The following is a 21,247-nucleotide window of genomic DNA, read 5'->3' on the forward strand; positions in this document are numbered from 1 at the left end:
TCTAGTAGGGTTGCCAGTCTGCATGGCACTTTATAACAGTTGCCCCTGCAACTCTGCTGCATCAAGAATATTCTTGATTATGGCATTGGCTTTTGTCACCTCTGTTACTATTTTCTGGAAGGCTGCTTGATGTTAGTTAGGAATATGCCTTCTATCCCTTCCATGTCATCCCACTGTGCCCCATTACACCTTGATATTAGCGCTGCGGCATTAGCGATTCTTATTCTACATGCGGCTGCAATGGCTGCTTTGCAACCAAAGGTGTATATATGTCTGCTCTCTTTCTTAGGAGGATATTCTGTGGCTGACATAGGTGCATTGGCCCTTTTTCTTTCTGTTGAGTCTGGTGTAAGGTTCCCTCTGATGTACATTGGGTCAGGATTTGCAGATTTATATTTCTTCTCCGCTCCAATGGATTTAGTGGCGATAGGTTTTGTTAATGAAGAGGTCTTTATTTTCTCTTAATTGCTGAAAGCAGTGGGATACCATCGTTTTCTCCTCCACAATGTCTTCTATCAAGCCTGCATCCTCATCTGGTTACTCTGTAAAAATTCCAATGCGTCCAGCTTCCCTCTGCAGAAGATCTGAATATTGGAAATGACCCTCTGTTGGGGAGGCAGTGATTAGTTGGTCGACCACATCTGGGGGAGGCATTGCATAGTTATCAGAGTCAATGTTTTGGCATTCCTGATGAGTCTGTATCGGCAGATTCCTCAAAAACCTCTAATTCAGAGAAAGTAGCGTGGTGAATGTCTTTGATTTGGATATTTTCCTAGGGGAGCACACTATATGCTGTGCTACTTTTCCTCTTTATGGGCGTTTCGTGTCTTTCCATAAAGGATAGACTTTTTGACCTGGTTTCCCTGAACTCCGGCAGAAACCACTCATTTGGGCTTTGTGGTGTTAGTTCAAAGGCTTGTTGAACCATGTCTCAGGGTCGAAGTTAAAATGTTGATATCAACATCTTGGCTGTCAGCCATACTGTCCCACTCGTTCTCGGAATCGGAGATACGAACTAGTTTTCTTTTTCATTGCTGAAGTGATTGTTTTTTCTTTTGGATTCGAATCGACATCCATAGATGTCAGTGTTTTGGGTGATGTATGTTTTAAAAATGTCTCTTCCCTGTAGGTGTCTAGACGCTGGTCTTGGTGTGTCTTTAGTCTTGCATGTTCAGCTATCTCGCCTACTCTCATGTTGGTGCCTGTGTTTGTGCTTACAGATTTTAGTAGCTTCTTGATTGTCATGGAACATCTCTATAACCAACCCAGTGGTTAAACAGTCCAGCTGGGGATCTGCTGTGGGGCCTTCTTGAAAGTGCCTCTTTGTGGGGCTGTTGGGGGATCAGTCCCGACCCATGCGTCTGAAGCCCCAACCAAATGTTACGGCATTTTGACAGCATACTCTGCCGCTTTGCTTTTGACTCCACCTGCATGGCGTATGAAGCCGAGCACTTTTGAAGGCACTGCAGCAGTCTTCTGCACCATCCCTTTGGAGACAACTTTTACACACCTCGTGTCTCCATCCAGGGAAATTTCGAAGTACCACTTGGGCAGAACTTAAATGGTGTATTCTCCATGTGGGCCTCGGGGGATAGACACTAGCCTCATACGAGTAATGAGAAGGTTCAAAGATATTCTCTAGGCCTGTAGCGTAGTAAAAAACATATCCATGTTCCCCACTCTCCCTACTGTACACCTTGTCAAGTCGAGGTTGCATCGAGTCGAGATGATCTTTCGTCAGAGTGTACTTCGATGTCAATGTTCGGACCACGTGTGCGATTGCGTTAAAAAAAAAAAATCATCTCCACAAACAAGCTTTGCTGCCAACCAATGGCAGAAACAATTTTAGGATGTCTGCGTGTGAGGGATTATGGGTAGCTATACATGTAGAATAGGGATGGATAGGGATGGTGCGACAAATACCCCCGTCAATGCCCTTTTTTTGGACTTCGAAAAAAAAAAAGTTAGACTCCAAGCCAACCACTAGATGGCGGATTATGCAAGCCACGTGAATCTAAGCAGATTCCCAAGCCCCAGAAACATGCATCATGAATATATGATGTATTTTGGTCCAATAAAATAAATCACAAGTGTACAATATAGGTCTTGATGCTCCACTCTCTAGTGCAGGGGTCTGTAACATTTGGCACTCCCGATGTTTTGGTCTATGACTCCCATGATGCCTCGTCTTTGACTAAGCTACCTAGCGCCTATGGGTGTTGCAGTACAAAATATCTGGAGAATCAAAGGTTGCAGACCCTTGCCCTAGGGAAGTCTCAATGTTTGAACTACGCATGCGAAGGAAGGCATTTATTATGGCGAAAGAGTGAGATGCCAGCTCAACCAATTCAGTCAAAACTAATTCTGGTCCTGGGCTTCTACCATTGGGATCCAGACTCCATGCCAGTTACAATCAGAAGCTGCCCTCATGAGGGCCGATAGTTCTTGGGCAATTCCAAGAAGCTGGTTGGTTTGTATCCCTTGACAGATCCCTGCACAAGTATCTCCTTTTCATGCCCTCATTTACAATGGTTTCAATTTGTGTCCTGTTTCCGTTGCGTTTCTATCGCATTTCTCTATGGCTTCACTATAAGTGCATAGCTTTCCAAATTCTTGTTTAAGCTAGTCACTCACACCGAGGGTTCCTGATCTGTATGACTCTGGTATAACATGGATATCCTGTAAACGTTTCTCCCTAGTTAAAAGTGAGCCCCCATTCAGGTTTCCTTTCTTACCTTGGACAGGCCCCAGACAGCCCCCAGACCTCTATCCTAAGAGTTACTTGAACTCTCCGTTTGCCTCCCCTTCTCCACGGCTATAAATGCTTGCAACAAATATGCCTTTTCCCAACCAGCTCTACATCAATTATTTGTCTACCCAGATTAATTTAAAATATGCAGGTTAAAATCGGAAAGACTCTGGAGTTGGGTCATATAAATGAAACACTCCACAACATCTTTGTTCCTCTTTTGCTAGGAAACCAGGATTAAAACCCTTGAAGGAAACCAATAGATAGACCCAGGATCAGAACCAAAGTTAAGTTCTCAACAGGCAAAATCATAGGACTTTGCACAAAGAAAATAAATGCAGTTTTCTTTTCTTTGCAATTCTTTATGAAAGTAATAATATCCAAAACATGCCACATTTCTGCACACTTCCAAGGGTGACAAAACATGCCCACATTTTGTGCTGTTAAATATTTGACCTTCTGATTTAATGCCCAGAGGGGAGTTTCAAGCCATAATCATGTGTTCATGTAATTTTTCATAGATTCTAAGAAGTCGACATTTTGGTGGAGAAACAAAATTTGATCCAAATGTTCCGGGGAAAGGACTGCCCTCCGGTGTTCTAGGGGGCTTTCGGTAGTGGAAAAAACACGTTGGGGCAGCACTGCTGTAGCTGGGATGGCTAAATATTGCCTTGCTAATTTGGCGACCACAGGGAAGCGGTGCTCATTGCTTCTCCACCAGTCGAGGGGGCTTGCGCTACGTTTGCAGAGTGGTTCCACAATGTAGTTCTCCAGCTGTTGGTGGATTTCAGGCATGCTTTCTGTAGGATCTTTCCCAAGGAGGAGGTCGTAGATGCTCTGCGATTTCACACCAGTCCCTCGCTCCTTGTTGTAAGGGAAATGGCCTCCAGCGTCACTCAGCTCCATCTTGCATTCTGCATGCCCCCACAACAGAGGCGTAGATTGCTCCGGGGAACTACAAACCTCTGACAACAACTTTTTAACTTTAGAGTGCAATTCACCCCTTGTGCTAGGGTTCAGAAACCGCACCTCCTTGAATCGAGGATCTAAAAAAGAAGCTAACACAGCCGGGTTTTCAAGTAACTTCTGATCATCCAGCAGGTTCCACATTTTTTGGATCTCCGACTTTATGTTGTTTACAACGGTCTTAATCGTCCCAGTGGAATCTTCCGATTGTTGGCCAATGGTAGTAACAATTCCATGGACACATGGCATCAGGGAGGATGTCGACATGTTTTGTTCCTCACGCAAAAAGGATGTTGCAATCTTAACAGTTCTCATTATAGGAACCAGATCTTGCAAGAGCTTCCACTGGTGGTCAGCTAGATTTTGCACAGCAGAAGCATGTTTAGATTGTTCTTCCAGGACAGACATGATGGCCCATTTGAGATCCAACAGACTCTCGCACATCTCGATGGTAGTTAGCCACCGCGATGGCACATCCATCACTAGCTTCAATTTGATTTTGTTCATAGCCTCCAATTTGCTGTACAAAGAACAGGATGCCTTCACATCCTGCTGAAAGAAGCTGACAATATGCCTGGCTGCACTTAAGGCTTCTTGCACCTGCTCCACTTTGAGCCCAGCTTGAATGCAATGGTGTAACATGTGGCCAGCACAGCAAATGCTCGTCCAACTGTGTAGTTTCAGCAGCTGCTCAGATATAGCCAACATGTCCGACAGGCAGTCATGCATCACACAAAACACAGATTTAACTGTTGATCCAAATTCTACCAAAACAGAGGAGAGCTTGTCTGCCAGGCTATCCTTCCTTTCATTCTCATGCACTTGCTGCGTTTCCATAATGCATCGGGCAAAGCTCCAGTTAGAATCAATGAAGTTTGCTGTAATTGTTAGGTACGGCTGGTTGGGCAGATTAACCCAAAAGTCAACAGATAGGACAATTGACTCTGCGGTGTGCAGGTACTGCTCCAGGTGTTGCTTGACTACATAGTATTTATGCCACAGCATGCTGGACAGTTGTGCTGGGGAAGGTAGGCTGAAGTTAGGTTCTAGGTATCCAATAAGAAGACCAAACCCTTTGTCCTCCACCACAGAAAGAGGGTGAAGGTCACGGAAAATCATCTCCAGCACTAGGTCGGTGATCATGTCTGTTCTGGGCTCTGAGCAGGAGGCAAGGGGGCAGAGGTGGTTCTCTGGCGAATCCTGACGTGACCTTTTGGACAGTATTTCCTCTGGTTCGGATGCCTGCTCCTCTTTCAGCTGGGACAGGAGAGTGTCACGAATACTGTGCTTGCGCACCAGATGCTCCCGCATGGTGGTGGTGCTGTTGTGGAAGGACAGCTGCTTTTTGCATACATTGCACTCAACATAGGCATCCCCCAGCTTGGTGTAGTAGTTCCACACCTTGGACTTGCGGCGGTCCACTGCAAGCGGGGTAGTGGTCCCATCCAAGTTGATTCCTTTCTCCCTTTTTCTGCGAGAAGGGGTGCCAAAGTTGGATGGCATGTTGTAGGTGTTAAAGACCATGGATATCTCTTCTGCGGAGAAAAAAATACATGTTAAAGTCACAGTACCAGGCGATTTGTGCAAATTAAAGTAATTTAAATAAATGTAAAATATTAAAGTACAGAAAACAGCCTTCAAGTAAAGAAGAAAAACGCAGGAGTAAACCATTTGCTGATTGCCGCTGGCGAATGGGCCATCTACAGTTTGCTTCTTCGGTCTAAATAATGAACATAATATTCAAATCCTTTTGAGCACGAAGTATCTGCTGTCCTGTAGACACTTTGACGTCAGCCAAATGCAACTCCCCCATTGAGTGGATGCTGCTAAGCTCTTTTTTCAGCTGGGAACAGATCAGGCATTTACGGGCAGAATGGGAGACCAGGAGCAAGTTGTATGCAACATAAACAGACGTGAGATTCATGAAAAATTAAGATTACTATGAAATATACTTGAAACACATTTTGTAAACAAGTCTTTGCCCAGCTTTTGTAAAGTAGACTTTTCTTTAACAGAACAGTGCAAGTGGGGAATGGCTGTCAGTGCCCGAAATGGGCGCCCGACTCTCGCCTTCGACTTCAGTGCTCTGAAGGTCTGCTTAACTGTCTGTAAATTGATTCCCAAGACTAAGAAGTGATGCGGGGATGTCGTAATGGACCTGGCACATTTTGAGCCCCTCAAAATCACCCCAGAGAGACGGTAAGAGCAGCAGGATGGACTGCCCCTACCCATGGCAGCACTCTGTATGGCTGCCAACATGGCACCCGCTCAGCCTAAGCATCCTCAGTTGAGAGGATTGCAGCCCCTCCCGGAAGAGTTGCTTTGGATAGGAAGTGAGCCTTCAGCCATTCTTACCATCTGTGTAGTATGAACAGAGATTCAGTGAAGGAGGTGAGGGGCAGCTTTGCTGCCCCCGCTCAACAGTGAGCTACACAGTTACAGATCAAGAAACACAATGTGGGATTCCAGCGATGTGCAGTAGGAACGGGAGGGTCCAGGAGCTGTATAAGGAGAGCTTGGGTGTCCCACATAATCTGTACCACGTAACGTGTGTGCAGCCTGAGGGAGAAGTGGGAACCCTAGAACTACAGCTGAAGGTATTTGGAGCTGGAGCGCCTTGGCTCTCTCTAGACAAACAAGCACTAAAGTAATTGGTCCACACAATCATCAATGATTGTTCAGTGATGAACGAGGAGTTTGTGTTTCTATAAAGACAACTCCTGGGCTTTGCATTTGTATTTATTTGAAGAATAGAGGTTAATTTCAATCAGAAATGAATTACAATAACACAGATGGCAGAGGCATTACCACAAAAGGTGCCTGTATTGTACAATAGTACAAAGATCAGATTGGTGATCAAGTATATGAGGGTTTAAAATAAGCAAAATGGGAGATATACCAGGAGAAAACAAACGAAACAAAACACAAAAGAAACAAACTATGTATGAATGCAGGTGACTTACAATAGGTAACATTAACCAGGGCAGAAAGTTTTTCATAGAGGAGCACTATATAAATAAATTATGATAATTAGCAAAAGCAAAATTAAATTATTACTGCTTTATAACACTAATATCGGAGCTTGTTGGTGCACAACTGGATGCCTGTCTTGTTTCATGGCTACCGTTTCCAGAAAAAAAGGGGGATAATTCCATTGCTGCTTCTTGCAGACCACTGGGTCTCAACAGTCAAGTGTTAATCTTCCAAAATCTCAGACTCTTCTGTATTGGTCTAATGTCCAGCAGGCATGTTACAGGTGTATGATCGGAAAGAGAATACATCTTATCGAAGCTGTATTTAGAGTGTGGAGCATTAGACCGACTATGGAGATGTAATCACTTCAAACGAAAAGGAGGCGAGATCCTGTTCCCCGGGTGTTGGTGCCCACATCTGAGGGCTCTTGCTGAAGCAATCATCAAGAATGGAGAAAGAATACAAAGATCAAGACTCCCAATTACAATTAAAAAATTTAGCAAAACATGTACATTAACAGTCTTAAATCGTTCTTCAGCTTTTAATTCAGTCTATATCCGTCATCCTTCGTTTATCCTACTAAACAAAGAGCCACGTAGAACTAGGTTCTCTCAGACTATCGATCTTGCCTACATTAGTTAATTTCTTTTAGATTCAGTCTTTTTGACCAGTACTTCAGAGTCAGCTAGGCCATTAGAACTTTGCCAAGCTTGGTTCCAACACCTTCCAATAGAATTGCACTGCAGCTATCAGCAGTGATGTTTGATGCCCGCCAATTATCTGTTGCCACCTGTCATTCACCGATAGCGTCCTGAATTTCACAGCAAACCGACCAAAACACTCAGTTCTTTCGTTGGTGAATCATGGGAAAACCATAAATAGGTGGTAAAGATTTTCGTTAGTTTCTGGTTCAGTACAGAATCTGTAGTCTGCCATTCCTTTAATGAGTTTAGATCGGGCTGTGTTGATTTTATTAGTATGATACAAATTGTGTTGCAGCCTCATGAAAGTTTCTCATTTTTGGGTTTGGGCATTTCTGCAGGTATGGCTGAATCATGCCTGGTTTCCTTATCACCATTGCCAACTGTGTGTGGAGTTTTAGCTTTTCAACCTAAATCCAGTCTACCTCAGTTAGTTTTGTTTTCACCATACTCAGGTTAGTCATTAAAACCTTAATCGTGCAGGTGGAGTCTTCAAGGAGTTTGGAAGCATAGTTTCCCCAGGTATTCATATATTTAATGGACTTGGACCCAAGCGCCTTACTGATCCCATCAATCATATACGAGGGTTTGTGCAGTTGCATTTGCAAAACAAGCTCAGCACTTTTCAGTCAGCTGCTGATACAAGTGAACGAAGACCACGTTCTTGCCTTACCACCTAAATAGGGATTGATCGAGGCAGCCCCAGCACTTATTTCCAATAAGGCCCCCTCCATTCAAAGCCAGAGTATAGCTGGTAGCTCCACAAAACATTCAGCATCGTAAGTTAGAACTGGCACGACTTTCGTCATGTAGAAGTCGATAAGGGGCTGGGTACAGATTATCATCTTCTACAGTTTTTGGTGAATTGTTGTTGGCAATGTTTGATCCTTCAAGGAGTTCAGCATCAGTTAAGTCTAGGAGTGCACCTTCCATTGGTGCTGTCTGGGCTGAGCATTCTGATCTTGAGTCAAACTGAGGCAGACCCACTGAAACCTTAGCTTGCCTCTCCAGGAATGTTTCCAACATTCCTGGAGAGGCAAGCTAAGGTTTCAGTGTGTCTGCCTCAGTTTGACTCAAGATCAGAATTTAGAGGCAGACCAGGCAGAGTATGATTTTCATTTCTTCTCAGGCCCAACCACTTTCATTTTGTAGATGGAGCCGTTAAATGTGACAAAGTTCGGGGCAGATCAGCCCTTGCGTGGCTCACGCCTAGTTCAAAACTGGCCATTTCCATCGAGTGGCACTGCCTGTATAACATGTCGGGCAGATTTGAAGGGCTAATTGGACTTGCTCCGGGCCAAAGGAACTGTAGGCCATGTATGAACTGTGTGAAAAATCGGGGAATCTACTTTTTAAAAACCAGATCCATAGCATTAGTTTGAGTCTCTTTGGTCTCTTGACATCATTTTCTGAGATACTATCTCACAAGCTGGACTACCCAGGAGGGTTGATGTTAGGAGTGTCCAGCGAAACAAAACATGGTCATGGCTCTCCGAGGACAAAGGGGCAGGATAGTCCATGGTTACTCGCAGAAGACGAGGCACCGCTGTTGGGAATGTTAGTGTGACGGTACTTGTATTCGCAATGTCCGCTGCTGCCGTAGCATTCACTGATTGTACCAGTGCTTCCCCTATTTGCGCTTTACATGTGCTTTGCATGTCCTGCACATCCTGCACACGTCCTCCAGCAGAAATAGCAGAGGATTATTTGATTCCTCCAACACATTAAAATGTTAGAGAGCTTCAACAGTCACCGCTGCTTGCTTATCATGGGGATGGGCTGTCAAAGAGGGGCTACTAGTATAAAAACGAAAGTCAGCTTCTTGCTCCATTTGTGCCCCTCTTTTCTTACCCGATAGCTTGCCAGCGAGGCAGTCAACAGTAGTCCCGGTGGGCTGAACTTCGGGTTGATCTCGCAAGCCACTTCGCAGCAGACGCTTGGCAATCAGGGTGCAGTGGCTAGAGGGTGCTAGAGCGCGACCAAGATGGCCGCACTGGTGTGAGCTCCAGCAGCGCACCCTCATAAATCCTTTAAAAAACACGAATCCGGGGGCCATCCAACCCCCCAGCGGTGGGACAGCCGTCCCAGAACGTGATGCACCAGCCGTTGCCCTCCGGCGATGAGAGGAACACCTGTAGCTGCCCGCCTGGCTCGGGTTCGAGGAGAAGAGACACCCGCTCCGGCTGCGTCACGCGGCGGCATCTGTGACGCAGCGCCACGGGAGAGAGCGCCGGCGCCTCCCGTGGCCTGCGAAGCAGCACACGAGATCGAGGCCACAAAGTTCTGCGGCCCTCTGGGAACCCCCTGTGGGAGCCCACAACAACAGTGCAGCTGCCGAGAGACCGCGTTGAGGGAGCGGATCCAGTGACCCAGCAGCCCTCAACCCATGCATCGGCCCGTGGGGGAAGACCAGGTTGGGCGGCCCCACCAGCGAGGAAACCGGCGTAACACGCCAAAGTGCAAGCCTGTGGGCATCCAGGCGGTGGGCCCGCCCCCCAACTCTGGCGAACCCAGGGGCCAACCAGCGCCCCCCCGGGGGTAAGACAGACATCCCTGGGCGGGTCACACCAGCCACCGGAGCGGGGAAGCTCTTGCGGCCGCCTGGCGGGCTTAGGGCCCGGGAGTTGGGAAGCCTGGTCCAGCCATGTCTCACGGCGACACCCACAACTCAGCGCCATGGGAGGGTGCACTGACGCCTCCCCCAGGCTTAGAGGACATCACACGTGAGCAAGCTGCAAAGACCCGCGGCCCTCCCGGAACACCCGGAGGGAGCCTCCAGCGGCCGCCCAGAGCCGGACCACGCTAACTCAGCAGCCATCAACCCAAACATCAGCCCACAGGGGAGACCGGGCAGAGCGGCCCACTCCAACGACACACGCTGCAGAGTAGGCCCTGGGGCATCCGGGCTGCGGGCCCGCCCCTGCAGGTGCCTGCCGGCCGGGGGGCCTCTGTCTCGCCACCTGGGGACACGGACAAGAGGCGGCAGCAGCTAAACATCCCAGGTAAGCTCCCCCACCCCCCTAGCAGTTTATGGGACAGGCAGCACTACGTCCCAGGCAAAGCACAGAGCACAACAACAGGGCTGATGTCAACCACCAGGAGACCGACCACCTCACCCCAAATCATATAGCCCCAAATGACGGACAGAACGAGAGGGAGCCCCCGAGTTACTGGGTGGGTTACAGTAACCCTCACCGGAGCAAGGCACGAGGGGTTTGTCGACCAAAAACCCTTGAACCGCAAGCAACACCCCCACTCAAGACGGCCTCACATGACTCAAGGCACTGTCAATCACCCCTCAGGAGGATAACAGATAAGGGGAGATAACACGGTCACTCCAACACACTTGGCCCGAGTACAGTGAAACCGCTGCGATTGGTCTGATTTTCCCAACATTCGAGGTTGGAGCCATAGTTAAAAGCCCAAAAACAAACAGAGACAAGACAGCCCAGGGGGGTCCATACCGGAGGACGACAAACACGCTCAAACCAAGACATCAGAGAAATCCTTCATGAATTAAAAGCGGGGATCGGCAGTATAGACAGCAAGCTTGACTCCCTGTCCACAAAAGTTGACCAGCTACAACATCGCCTAGACAAACATGGGGACAGGCTAGACACTGCTGAACAACGAATCTCCGATGTCGAAGACAACGTGTCCTCCATGTCCACCAAGGTAACAACATTAGAAACACAAATGAAAGCCGCCATGGCCAAAAACGAGGACCTCGAAGGGCGATCACGCCGGAACAACATCAGGATCCTAGGAGTGAGAGAGCAGCAAACCACGAGGAAAATTGTAGACTTTGTGGAAAACCTATGTAAGGAGATATTTGGAAGCCCCACACTGTCCAACCTATTTGTGGTAGAATGAGCCCACAGGGTCCCAACCAGCCAGCCCATTCCCAGGACAGCACCTCGCCCAATAATAGCAAAACTGCTCAATTTTAAAGACCGGGACACAATCCTCCGCCTTGCAAGGGAGAAAGGAAACCTACAACACAACGGGGACAACATCCAGTTCTTTCCCGACTTCTCCCCCTCAGTCCAGGCGTTCCGCAGAACATTTACTGGAGTGAAATGCCGGCTACAGGACAACAAACTGCTATATTCCATGCTTTACCCAACCAAACTGCGAATACAGCACAACGGCAAATCACAATTTTTTTAATATTCCCGAAGAGGAAAATTTGTTCCTAGACAAGCTGGGGTGCAAATAAAACATCGGCAACCCAAGACCACAAAGGAGAGACCAAGCGGACAGAGATCCGCCTTGATGCCCACCCATGCCCATCGCCAGGCCGCTTTGTGCCTTTCAAATTGACCCCCTGGATTCTACAACCACACTAGACCTTAAGGTGCACTGGACCTTGGAAGTTCCCTAGTGCCCCAAGCGCAGCTTTGTTATGTTTTGGGACTTTGGGTGGGGAAATCTGATGGGTCGAGTTGGGGGTTGCTCATGATTGGGAGGGAAACTGTTCAATGTTATGGAAGCGTGCTTATCAGGGGTCCGCATCCCCCCCCCCCCGTCGTCACCCGGGATCACCCAACAGATGCATGAAAGCTGGCTCCCACCTAAGAAAGCAAGAACTCCGGTACAGCATAGCTGCAACATGGCCCGATACGATAGAACGTCATCTCATCCTAAATCCGACCCAAAAACCAACGACCCACAACATTTAAGCTAGCTACTTGGAACATTAAAGGGGGGGGGGAGAACCCAATCAAAACAAGAAAACTGACGCAATACCTCCGGAGACACAAAGTGGACATCGCTCCGATTCAAGAAACACACCTCCTCCCCGGAACCGAGAATCGATGGGCCAGAGAGTGGGGCTGCCATAGATTCTTTGCGTCATACTCTACATACACCAGGGGGGGTGGCAATCCTAATAAACAGAACCTTGAAATTCAAACTGCTTTCCAAAAACGATGAGGAGGGGAGGACACTTCAGGTACACGGGACCCTGTAAAATACAGAATTTACCATCATAAACACCTGCGGACCGAACACGGACGGATATAATAACTTTGATTGGGTAATGACGCACCTGGGAGAAACAAGATCCGCAACAATCATATGGGCAGGTGACATGAACACCACACTCGAGCCATAGAAGGTTAGATCTCACTCGACGTCTACAACCACCTCCAAAGCTGCCCTCCAGGTACTCAAGATCTGTAAAGCATACAACCTGGTGGACATCTGGAGACGCCAACAAGGCGAGTCCTGAGACTATTCATTCCACTCCCGGGTCCACCAAACTAGCTCCAGCCTGGATTACGTTCTAGTCTCTGCACACAGCCAGGCTCAATGGAGAAATAGCCAAATGCTTCCCAGAGCACTGTGACCACTCGGCGGTCACAGTCGAGTATACTCCACCAGACCCATCAGAAGGGAGGAGGCACTGGAGATTCAAGCCCAGCCCGGATCCCTGCAGGACCAGGTATTCGCTAACGAACTCCGTGCAGAGATCATAGCTTTCCTTGAAATCAACCAGGGCTCAGTGACATCTGCCGGGACCCTGTGGGAATCCCTGAAATGTTACATCAGAGGGATCTGTTTAACTAAAGAACAAGGAATTTTGAAACTCATTAGACGGGAACTGTCCTTAAGCGAGAACTGCCTGAAGGAGCTCTAACTACAATCCACTTCACCAGAGCCACAGGTGCTAGCATCACTGAAGACAATGCTAGACAAGTTCAGAGCAGCAGCGGACCGGGAACTAAAATTCTTATCGTATGGCCACTGCGTCCGCCAATACGGAGAGGGACAGAAACTGGGCACCCTCCTCGCAAGGCTGATAGCGGCAGACCGAAAACCCACACAGATTGAGCAGATCCCAAATCTTCAGGGCTCCCTAGTGCACGCAGACAAGGAAATAGCCGAAACATTCTGCACCTATTATCAAAACCTATATGGGACCAACTTCACTGCCACCCAGGAGGAACTAACCTACTACCTAGCTGATATAGAACTATATTGGGTGATTGCCATGCTAAGGGAACCCCTAAACGCACCCATCACCTCAGAGGAGATCCTCCAGGCCATTAAAGACAGAACAGGCACCAATGTGCCGGGCCCCTACGTGCTAATAGGCGAGTTCTACAAAGCTTTCGCGCCCATCCTCGCCCCACTGCTGCTGCAGGTCTTCGAGGAGGCACTAGAGTCCAGATCATTGCCCCCGACCCTCCGAGAGGCAAACATGATACTACTGCACAAAGCCAACAAACCCCCAGAAGAATGCGGCTCGTACAGACCAATATCATTGATCAACCTGGCTAACAAAATATTAGACAAGATCCTGGCCTCCAGACTCATTTCCCTGATGCCCGCGCTGGTGCTGGCAGACCAAGCTGGATTTGTGCCAGGCCGCAACACAACGTTCGACATCAGACGCATGTTCGGAGTCATGGAGGCAATAGACCCATTGCACCAAGCGGTGGAGGTCCTCCTAGACACAGAGAAAGCATTCAATTCCATTGAATGGCCCTTTCTCTTGGAGATCCTCCAGCGAATGGGGCTCGGCAAGAGATTCCTCCAACTAACAGCCCTACTGTATAATCAACCCCACTCACACATCATTTTAGGGAAAACCAGATTGACGGCAATCGATCTCCAGCGGGGAACAAGGCAAGGGTGCCCACTATCCGCCCTGCTCTTTGCACTGGTGATGGAACCCCTCGCCTCAGATCTTCGAGCTAGACACATACAAAGAGGCCTGGCCTTTGGTCCTCACAAACTAATCTCCCTGTATGCAGATGGCATCGCCCTTTATATACTTGACCCGATAAACCTACACCCAGTAATACGCAATATAATAAAATTTGGTAACTTCTCCGGCTTAAAGATCAACCACAGTAAATCAATTATATTCCCACTTACCCTAGAGACCCAAGAATTCCAAGACGACTTTGGTTTCAAATGGGAACACACAAATGTTCGCTATCTGGGCATCCAAATGGACAGAGACCATCAAACCCTCTTCCAAGACAGCTACGGTAAAGTGATCCAAACACTACAGGGGAAAATAGACAGATGGAAATCAATGCCACTCACCCTATGGGGCCGGGTGTCACTAGTAAAAATGGTAATACTCCCCAAAATCCTATCTATTTGTAAATCTCCCCCTACTGGTCCCAAAAACATCTCCAACACCTAAGGAGCATAATCCTGGAACTTCTCTGGGTGGGCAAACCAGCCAGAATAGCCTATAAATCACTAATCCAGCCAGTAAAAAAGGAATAATGGCACTCCCCAAAGTAGAATGATATTACTGGGCACAGAAGCCCAATTCCTGGGTCATTGGTACACCACACACTTTGTCTGTCCCCATGTCCAGTTAGAGCGAGCTCTGGCATCCCCTAACCTGCTCAGAACAGCCATCTTTGGCCCGACACATACCCCACACAACACCCTAAACACGGTCCTCTCCACCATAGCAATAGGGAAAGAAATTGCGCTGAAATGTAATATTCAGTCCAGGTTCTACCCCTTACTTCCAGTAAAATTCATTCCTGGAATCCCACTAACCGCAAAGAAAGTCTACTTGAATTGGGTTGACAAGTTAAAATTAAAAACCATGGGTGACCTTTTCATCGAAGGGCACTTCCTCACTCCCCAACAGGCCAAAACCTGCGGAGCCTCCACCGCCCTTGACACGTTTATCTACTTCCGCCTCAGAGGCACCCTGCAAACCACACTACGCTCATTTCCGCAAAAACCCGCAACATGGCAACTGCTGCACGGGGTCATCCAGTCTCAAGGAGAGGGTAAACTAGTCTCGATGCAATACAAATCCCTACTAACAGAAACAGCCCCAAACGCAATAACGCCCAAAGTGAGATGGGAAAGGGTGTTAGGGAGAATTCTCTGTTTAGGCTGAATTTACTAACCTAGTGAGTTCCCCAGCAGCTTTGCTGGATTTTTGGGGTTTATTGTTTTCTCCTGCCAAGAGTGAGACTCTTTTACCCTCACTCTTGGACGTGATTTGAGTGTGTTCCTTTGACTCTAGATGTGTTTAATGGGCTATGGGGTCTTTTACTCCATAGGGCTTCATGTGTTTTTGTGATGTGTGTTACACAGCACCCTCAGTGCAGTAACACAGGGGTGTCATAGTGACTCCCCAGTATAGACTCCATACCCTGGGACTGACTACTGTCTCCCAGGGTCTGTAAAGTCACCATTGACTTTACTAGTCTTAAATTCTGAACAGAACCAGTACAAACCATCATATTGTGGACTTACTGGCTGGGGCAATTTGATTGCCCCGGGGTCTGTTAGTCGAGGGGGCACATCTCCGTCCCCCCTGATCGAGTTTTGGCTGGTGGCAGTGGATACTACTTTTTATATTCAACCGCAAATATTTCTCTGATGGGATTTTCCCATTGTTCGAGGCTACTATCTTTATTTATTTAATTACGATAGCCTCGAACATACCGCCGGTTTATTTAATTAATATGAATTCTCCGGTTGGTGTTTTTTGCCAAAACTCGGTTCTAAAATGGCGTTTGTGTTCTCTTCTGTGACTCCAACCCAAGTCGAGCCCTTTGTTCCACTTTTTGGCAGGCTTCTCCACAGAAGCCCTCCAAAGTGGTGCCACTCTGTCTGGGGTACTTAGGAGGGGTGGAGGGGGATTTAGGCACCCTGGACTGAGTTGCCTAGGCAACTCAAGTCGCACTCCGTCCCGATTGGCCCAAGTGGTGAGCCGGCCGGCTCACCACTTAGCATGTTTGAGTGACAGCTAGGCTGAGTGAATGGGGGTTTTCTGCATAAAAGCAGGGCTTTGGGGACTGGAACTTCAGAAGTCGCCACAGGACCTAAGAATCCGACGAGGGAGAAACTGAGCCCACCTGCCACGACGACACCACCGGTGGAGCCCTGCTGGACCGCCTCACCACTTTTCCCAACGACAGAGGAGATCTCCCGCCGGAGAGTCTTCTTCCTTTGACTGGTGGGGATAACCAGTTTCACCGTCTTTTCGCCTTCCCGACGTATCTCGTGGCCGCCTTGCCTGTGCCAACCACCCCGGCAACCGGGATACCAAGTTTTACCACGACCGCAAATTAAAGGGTAATACCTTTAACCGGAAAACTCTGCGGCTGGTTTCTTCCCTGGCAGTGCAACGACCTTCATCTTTCCTCCAAGTCGAGATCTTCTCTTCCCCTGGACGACGAGACTTGCACCCACTGCCAGGAACAACCGCCACCGCTGGAGGATCCTTCCCACTTAAGGTACCGTGTCCCGCCAGGCTTCTCTTGCCACCGACTGTACGGGGTAGATTTAGCCCCCGGCTTTCGAACCTGGGTTAGCCTGGGACACCCTGGTTAAACTTTTCTGAGCCTCTCTAAACCCTTTTCGAACTCTCTGCAAGACTTTCTAAGCCTAGGGTGACTGTGTGATCTTGGGCGCATTTGTGCTCTGCTCTCTCTAAGAGTGGGCCCAGCCTATGGACTTTGGCTCACAAGTGACTTTTGCTCTTCTGCCTTGCTAATAGTGTTCCTAAAGCTTAGAGTGGTGTACCTTCCCATTTTCTGTCTTTTTCCCTCCCTTCTTCATGAACTTGTTGGAGTGCCATCTATAGTTAAGCACTCACCTCTGTATGAAAATAAGTGGTGTTAACTAAGACTTATCTGATAAGGAACAAGGGTTGTATATATTATAATAGTAACTGTGTTTAGAGTATTTTACGATAAGAGTGCTGGGGTGTTTCAAACAGTGTGTTTTTAAATAAATAATTATATACTTTGATACCAAAGCTCTGGTCATTGTTTGCTTGTATTGTTGTATCTGAGTGCCTATTGTGTATACTTTGCATGCTGCCTAACTCTTCTTGAGGGAAGTCTGACTGCTCAGCCACAGCTACCAGGTAAATCTGGGTGGTACAGACTGCTACCAAGTGGGTTTACTGCTAACACCTGTAGTCCTAAATCTTTTGCAGTGTTCCCAAAGGGAGCTACACAGGTTTATGCCTAACAAAGGGCCCTCCAGATCTCAATTCCAGATGAAGATTGGGAATATATTCTAGCACAAACCCAGAAGGTAACGCTAAATACAAGATACAAACTAATACATCTAAATTTCATTCACCAAGCGTACCACACCCCCGCTAGAATCCACCACTACCACCCCTCGACCCCCCCAAAGTGCAGTCGCTGTGGTGCACCACTGGCAGACTTCCTCCACCTCGCATGGTCCTGCCCAGCAATACAACAATTCTGGGAAACGATACTGGAAAAGACAGCCGCAATAGTAAGCACACCCATAGAACCCGACCCCAAGATCACCCTATTGGAACTCAAACACCTTCCCCCTTCAACACGCAAGCTAGGAGGGCTACTGCTACTGCTTTCACGCAGAAGAAATGCAATGTCATGGGGAAAGGGACCCACACTGACCGCACAGCAGTGGTTGAAAGACGTATCATATTGTCAGGACACAGAAACAAACTTTATCAAGCTACTACCCGTGCACGCTCGGCCGCCCGACATATGGGGCCCATACATCGCTTACTTGTTGTCCACCGAAAACAGGGATGCCTCTCGAGACACATCCCCAGAGCCCCAACGGAATCCCACGGGCACGCGCCCCATCCCGAATACAGCAATCAACTGTTCACTACTACAAACTCATGCATGGGTACATTCTGGGGGAGGCGAGGGAAGGGGAGGCGGGAGATGAAGCACTAGTTACTTACATGTTTGTTGTTATGTTATAATTTCTGTTGTTTATAGTACAAATACCAAAAATAAAGTTTAAAAAAAAATAAAAATAAAAAAGGAGTGCAGTGGCTGCTCCAGGCATTGCCACACTCTGCAGCCGCTCCGCTGGTGTGGAAAGTGATTTAAGCAATGTCCCACCTCCTTGCTTGAATGAATGATTAAGTTCCATGCCTGGTCTGGGGAATGGCCAAGTGGTGATTCAGGAAGCCAAGTGCTACCCAAGCCAGTGGATGTTAGGCCTGGGACCAACACGAGGAGCATGCCACTGTCACATAGCAGGGGACAATCGGTGTCATACCACAGGCCAGGCTCTAGACACCCCACTAGCCCATTGGTGCTAATCTGCCGTAGAAGCTCCATTCTTGCCCAAACCCCTTTTGGACACTTACAAGTTGAACCCACTCACCAATTCACCCAGCCTGAAGCTCCCGCTGCGCAGAGCCAAAACACAAGAAAAGCAAGCCCATCCTTGAAGGCAAACAATTTGGCTTTATTCGACGATGATAGCGAGGGGCTTCATGCAGGATTCACATCGCTCTGCAGATACACTTTTGCAAATGCGACTTCCCTAACGCGGCAAACTCGTCGGTGAAAACAGAAGCAATGTGCCCCGAAAAGCAGTTGCATACAATGGCTCTAATTCTCAGTGTGTTAAAGGAAGAAATCAAAATAGTCTTTTGAAAATGTCCCCAGTGTGCTTATAGCTGCGACCTGCACTGAAACAGCGAAGATCTCAGCAGAGCACAGTCAACACCCAGGAGAGTTGGAAGGAGGATTAGAATTCAAGATCGTGGGGAGTACAGGTATAGGTTTGGGCCAGCCCCTTGAGCCAAAAGCAGCTGTACTAAGGAACAACAGCCAATCCCAGCCCTCAAAAACTACAAGCCACAATTCAAATCCTTCACTGAAGGTCCCACACAGGTGGTGGTGGTTGGGGGGGGGGGGGGACAGCGTATAAAACCAGCCGGCTCAAGTTCTTCATGTGTGTTGCAGGAGGCTTACGTTTGGAGAAGGTCTGATACTGGTAAGCAGAAGAAGCAGAGGCAGAAGAGATGGAGGAGAGTAAAGAGGTAGCAGCAGAGGAGAGCATGAGGAGATGGGTGGCATTGAGAGGGCAAATGAGGAGGTGGTGACAGAGGGAGAGAGAAGGCAGGAGGAGGTGGTAGCCAAGGAAGAGGTTGCATCGGCAGAGGGTAAGAGATCAGAAGGAGCTGGTGAGTGTTAAGGAAGTAATAGAATCCAGGATAACATCAGAATAGGATGGTTGCAGTAGGATGGGAGTACATGAAGTCACAAGAGAAGGTGTCAAGAGGGAGGTGGTAGGAACTAGGATGGAGGAAGAAAGGGTAAGACCCAGGAGAAGGAGGCAACATCAGAGGGAGGAAGTAACAGGGAAGAGGGACTATCAGTGGGAAAGATTAGTATGGAAGTGAAGGAAAGAAGATCAGGTTGATGTGGTAATGAAGTTGGCGAGACAAGCGTACAAGCGAGACTGGCGGTGGATCATCAGGAAAAGAGGATACGACCAGAGCAGGTTTGGCCCGGAATAGGAGGTGCCTTGGGGATTACAATTGAAGGCATAGAGGCTAGGGCTAACATCCGGAAGGTGGGAGCAGCAACATGAACATCAGGTGGCAAGAATAGAATAGATGTGAAGAAAGAGGACCATTACTTCAGTAGCCAGAGTAGGCAGGTTTCAGAAGTTCTCATCAGCTCTGGCAGGACCAAGCAGTGGAAAGAGGAATGGGACTGGGTCAGGCAGGATAATGTGAGCACCTAGCAGCAAATCCAGGACAGGCGCACCCCAGATACCTTTCGTCTAGCTGTCCCTGTTGGCCAAGTCCACTGACCAGAATGCACATGAGATTTTACAACAGACTGTGTTGTGCGGTACCTGGCCCTAGAAAGCATGTATCTAGTTCAGATCAAGAATGGTTTGTGTCATCCCAAATGCAAAAAGGCAACTCTTTAACTGTAGAAGGTGCGACATTTACCTCAAATGCTGCGAGGCTTAAAAACTCACATCTCTGATAAGTGAAATTGGCCAAGGGAGTGGGGAGCATCTATGAAGGTATGCGGACCCTTGTGAACTTGGTTTCAAAAGATCCTACTTTTCATTTGTGTTGCCTATTCTTGTGATAAATGCCTTAATACAGTGAATCAGAACATATGGTATGTATCCTTTTTGGTTTGAGAGGCGTGCAAGGTCTTCTGCAAACTCAAGATACATGCACGTAGCTTAACATATCGTTGACAAATCAGTCCGAATAAATCATACTAAATACTTAAACTTTTTTTCGAAAGGAGCAATAATGCTAGAAAACTTTTTGTATTTAAGCTGAAATCTAGAATGAAGTCCCATCACAATCAAGATGTAAGGAGGGCTGTGGGTACATTCACCCATAAAGAAAAAGACAAGGGGCCTCATTACGAGGTTGCCTGTCGGCCGTGGAAAGTACAGGCGGCCTACCAGCAGCCTCGGCCTACCGTTTCCGCCACCCGGAACGGTAAGTTCCCATTCTTGTGGAATCCCATAGGACTCCATGAGAATGGGAACACTGAAGCAGTGGCACTGTTAACGGTGTCGTTGCTGCAGTGATTTATCTGCTGGTGGGGGCCTGAACTACCGGCAGGTCAGGCCTGCCGGTAGTCCACAGTCCCTACCAGCAAACTCTAAGTGAGCCAGTCCAGAAAAGGCGCCGGTAACCTTATTTGCCGACCGGCTCGCATATAATGAGGGCCAAAGCACTGAAATGTAAGAACTTTAATAGAAAGCTCTACTCTGTGGGGCATGCGGGGCAATGACATTGCTACGTTTCTCAGGGATTACCGCTTACCGGTACTAGCTGAAGACGATAGACACCTGCTGGTTGGTCGGATTATAAAGGAAGATAGGCTGTTGGCAATCAAGGAGGCAAAAATAATGAAAGTGCAGGGGCCAATGGCTTCCCTGTAATTTTGTTTCGAGCGTTTACCAGTGAAATAATTGTATACGCTTTTTAATTGCATTTAGGAAGAGGTTACCACTAGCAATATGGGCGGAGGAAAAAGTCAGTAATTCCCAAAAGTGGCCAAGACCTTATTAGGTGCTCCTCCTACCATTCCATGGCGCTACTTAATGTAGAAAAAAAGCTTCA

The 21,247-nt window shown here is 47.9% G+C and overlaps 1 protein-coding gene across 2 annotated transcripts in view; it reads right to left on the minus strand.

Moving 5' to 3' along the window:
- Positions 1–3,090: 3,090 nt before the first annotated feature.
- LOC138566727 (E3 SUMO-protein ligase ZBED1-like) overlaps positions 3,091–21,247 on the minus strand; it is a 175,046-nt gene continuing 156,889 nt past the window's right edge. For both annotated transcript variants that reach the window (XM_069644340.1, XM_069644341.1), the window contains exon 3: positions 3,091–5,250. In XM_069644340.1, the coding sequence (XP_069500441.1) occupies positions 3,245–5,250 (2,006 nt within the window). In that variant the 3' untranslated portion in view covers positions 3,091–3,244. The remainder of the gene's footprint in view (positions 5,251–21,247) is intronic.

This window comes from Ambystoma mexicanum, chromosome 2p, assembly GCF_040938575.1.
Source record: "Ambystoma mexicanum isolate Mex_15411 chromosome 2p, UKY_AmexF1_1, whole genome shotgun sequence".
NCBI lineage: Eukaryota > Metazoa > Chordata > Amphibia > Caudata > Ambystomatidae > Ambystoma > Ambystoma mexicanum.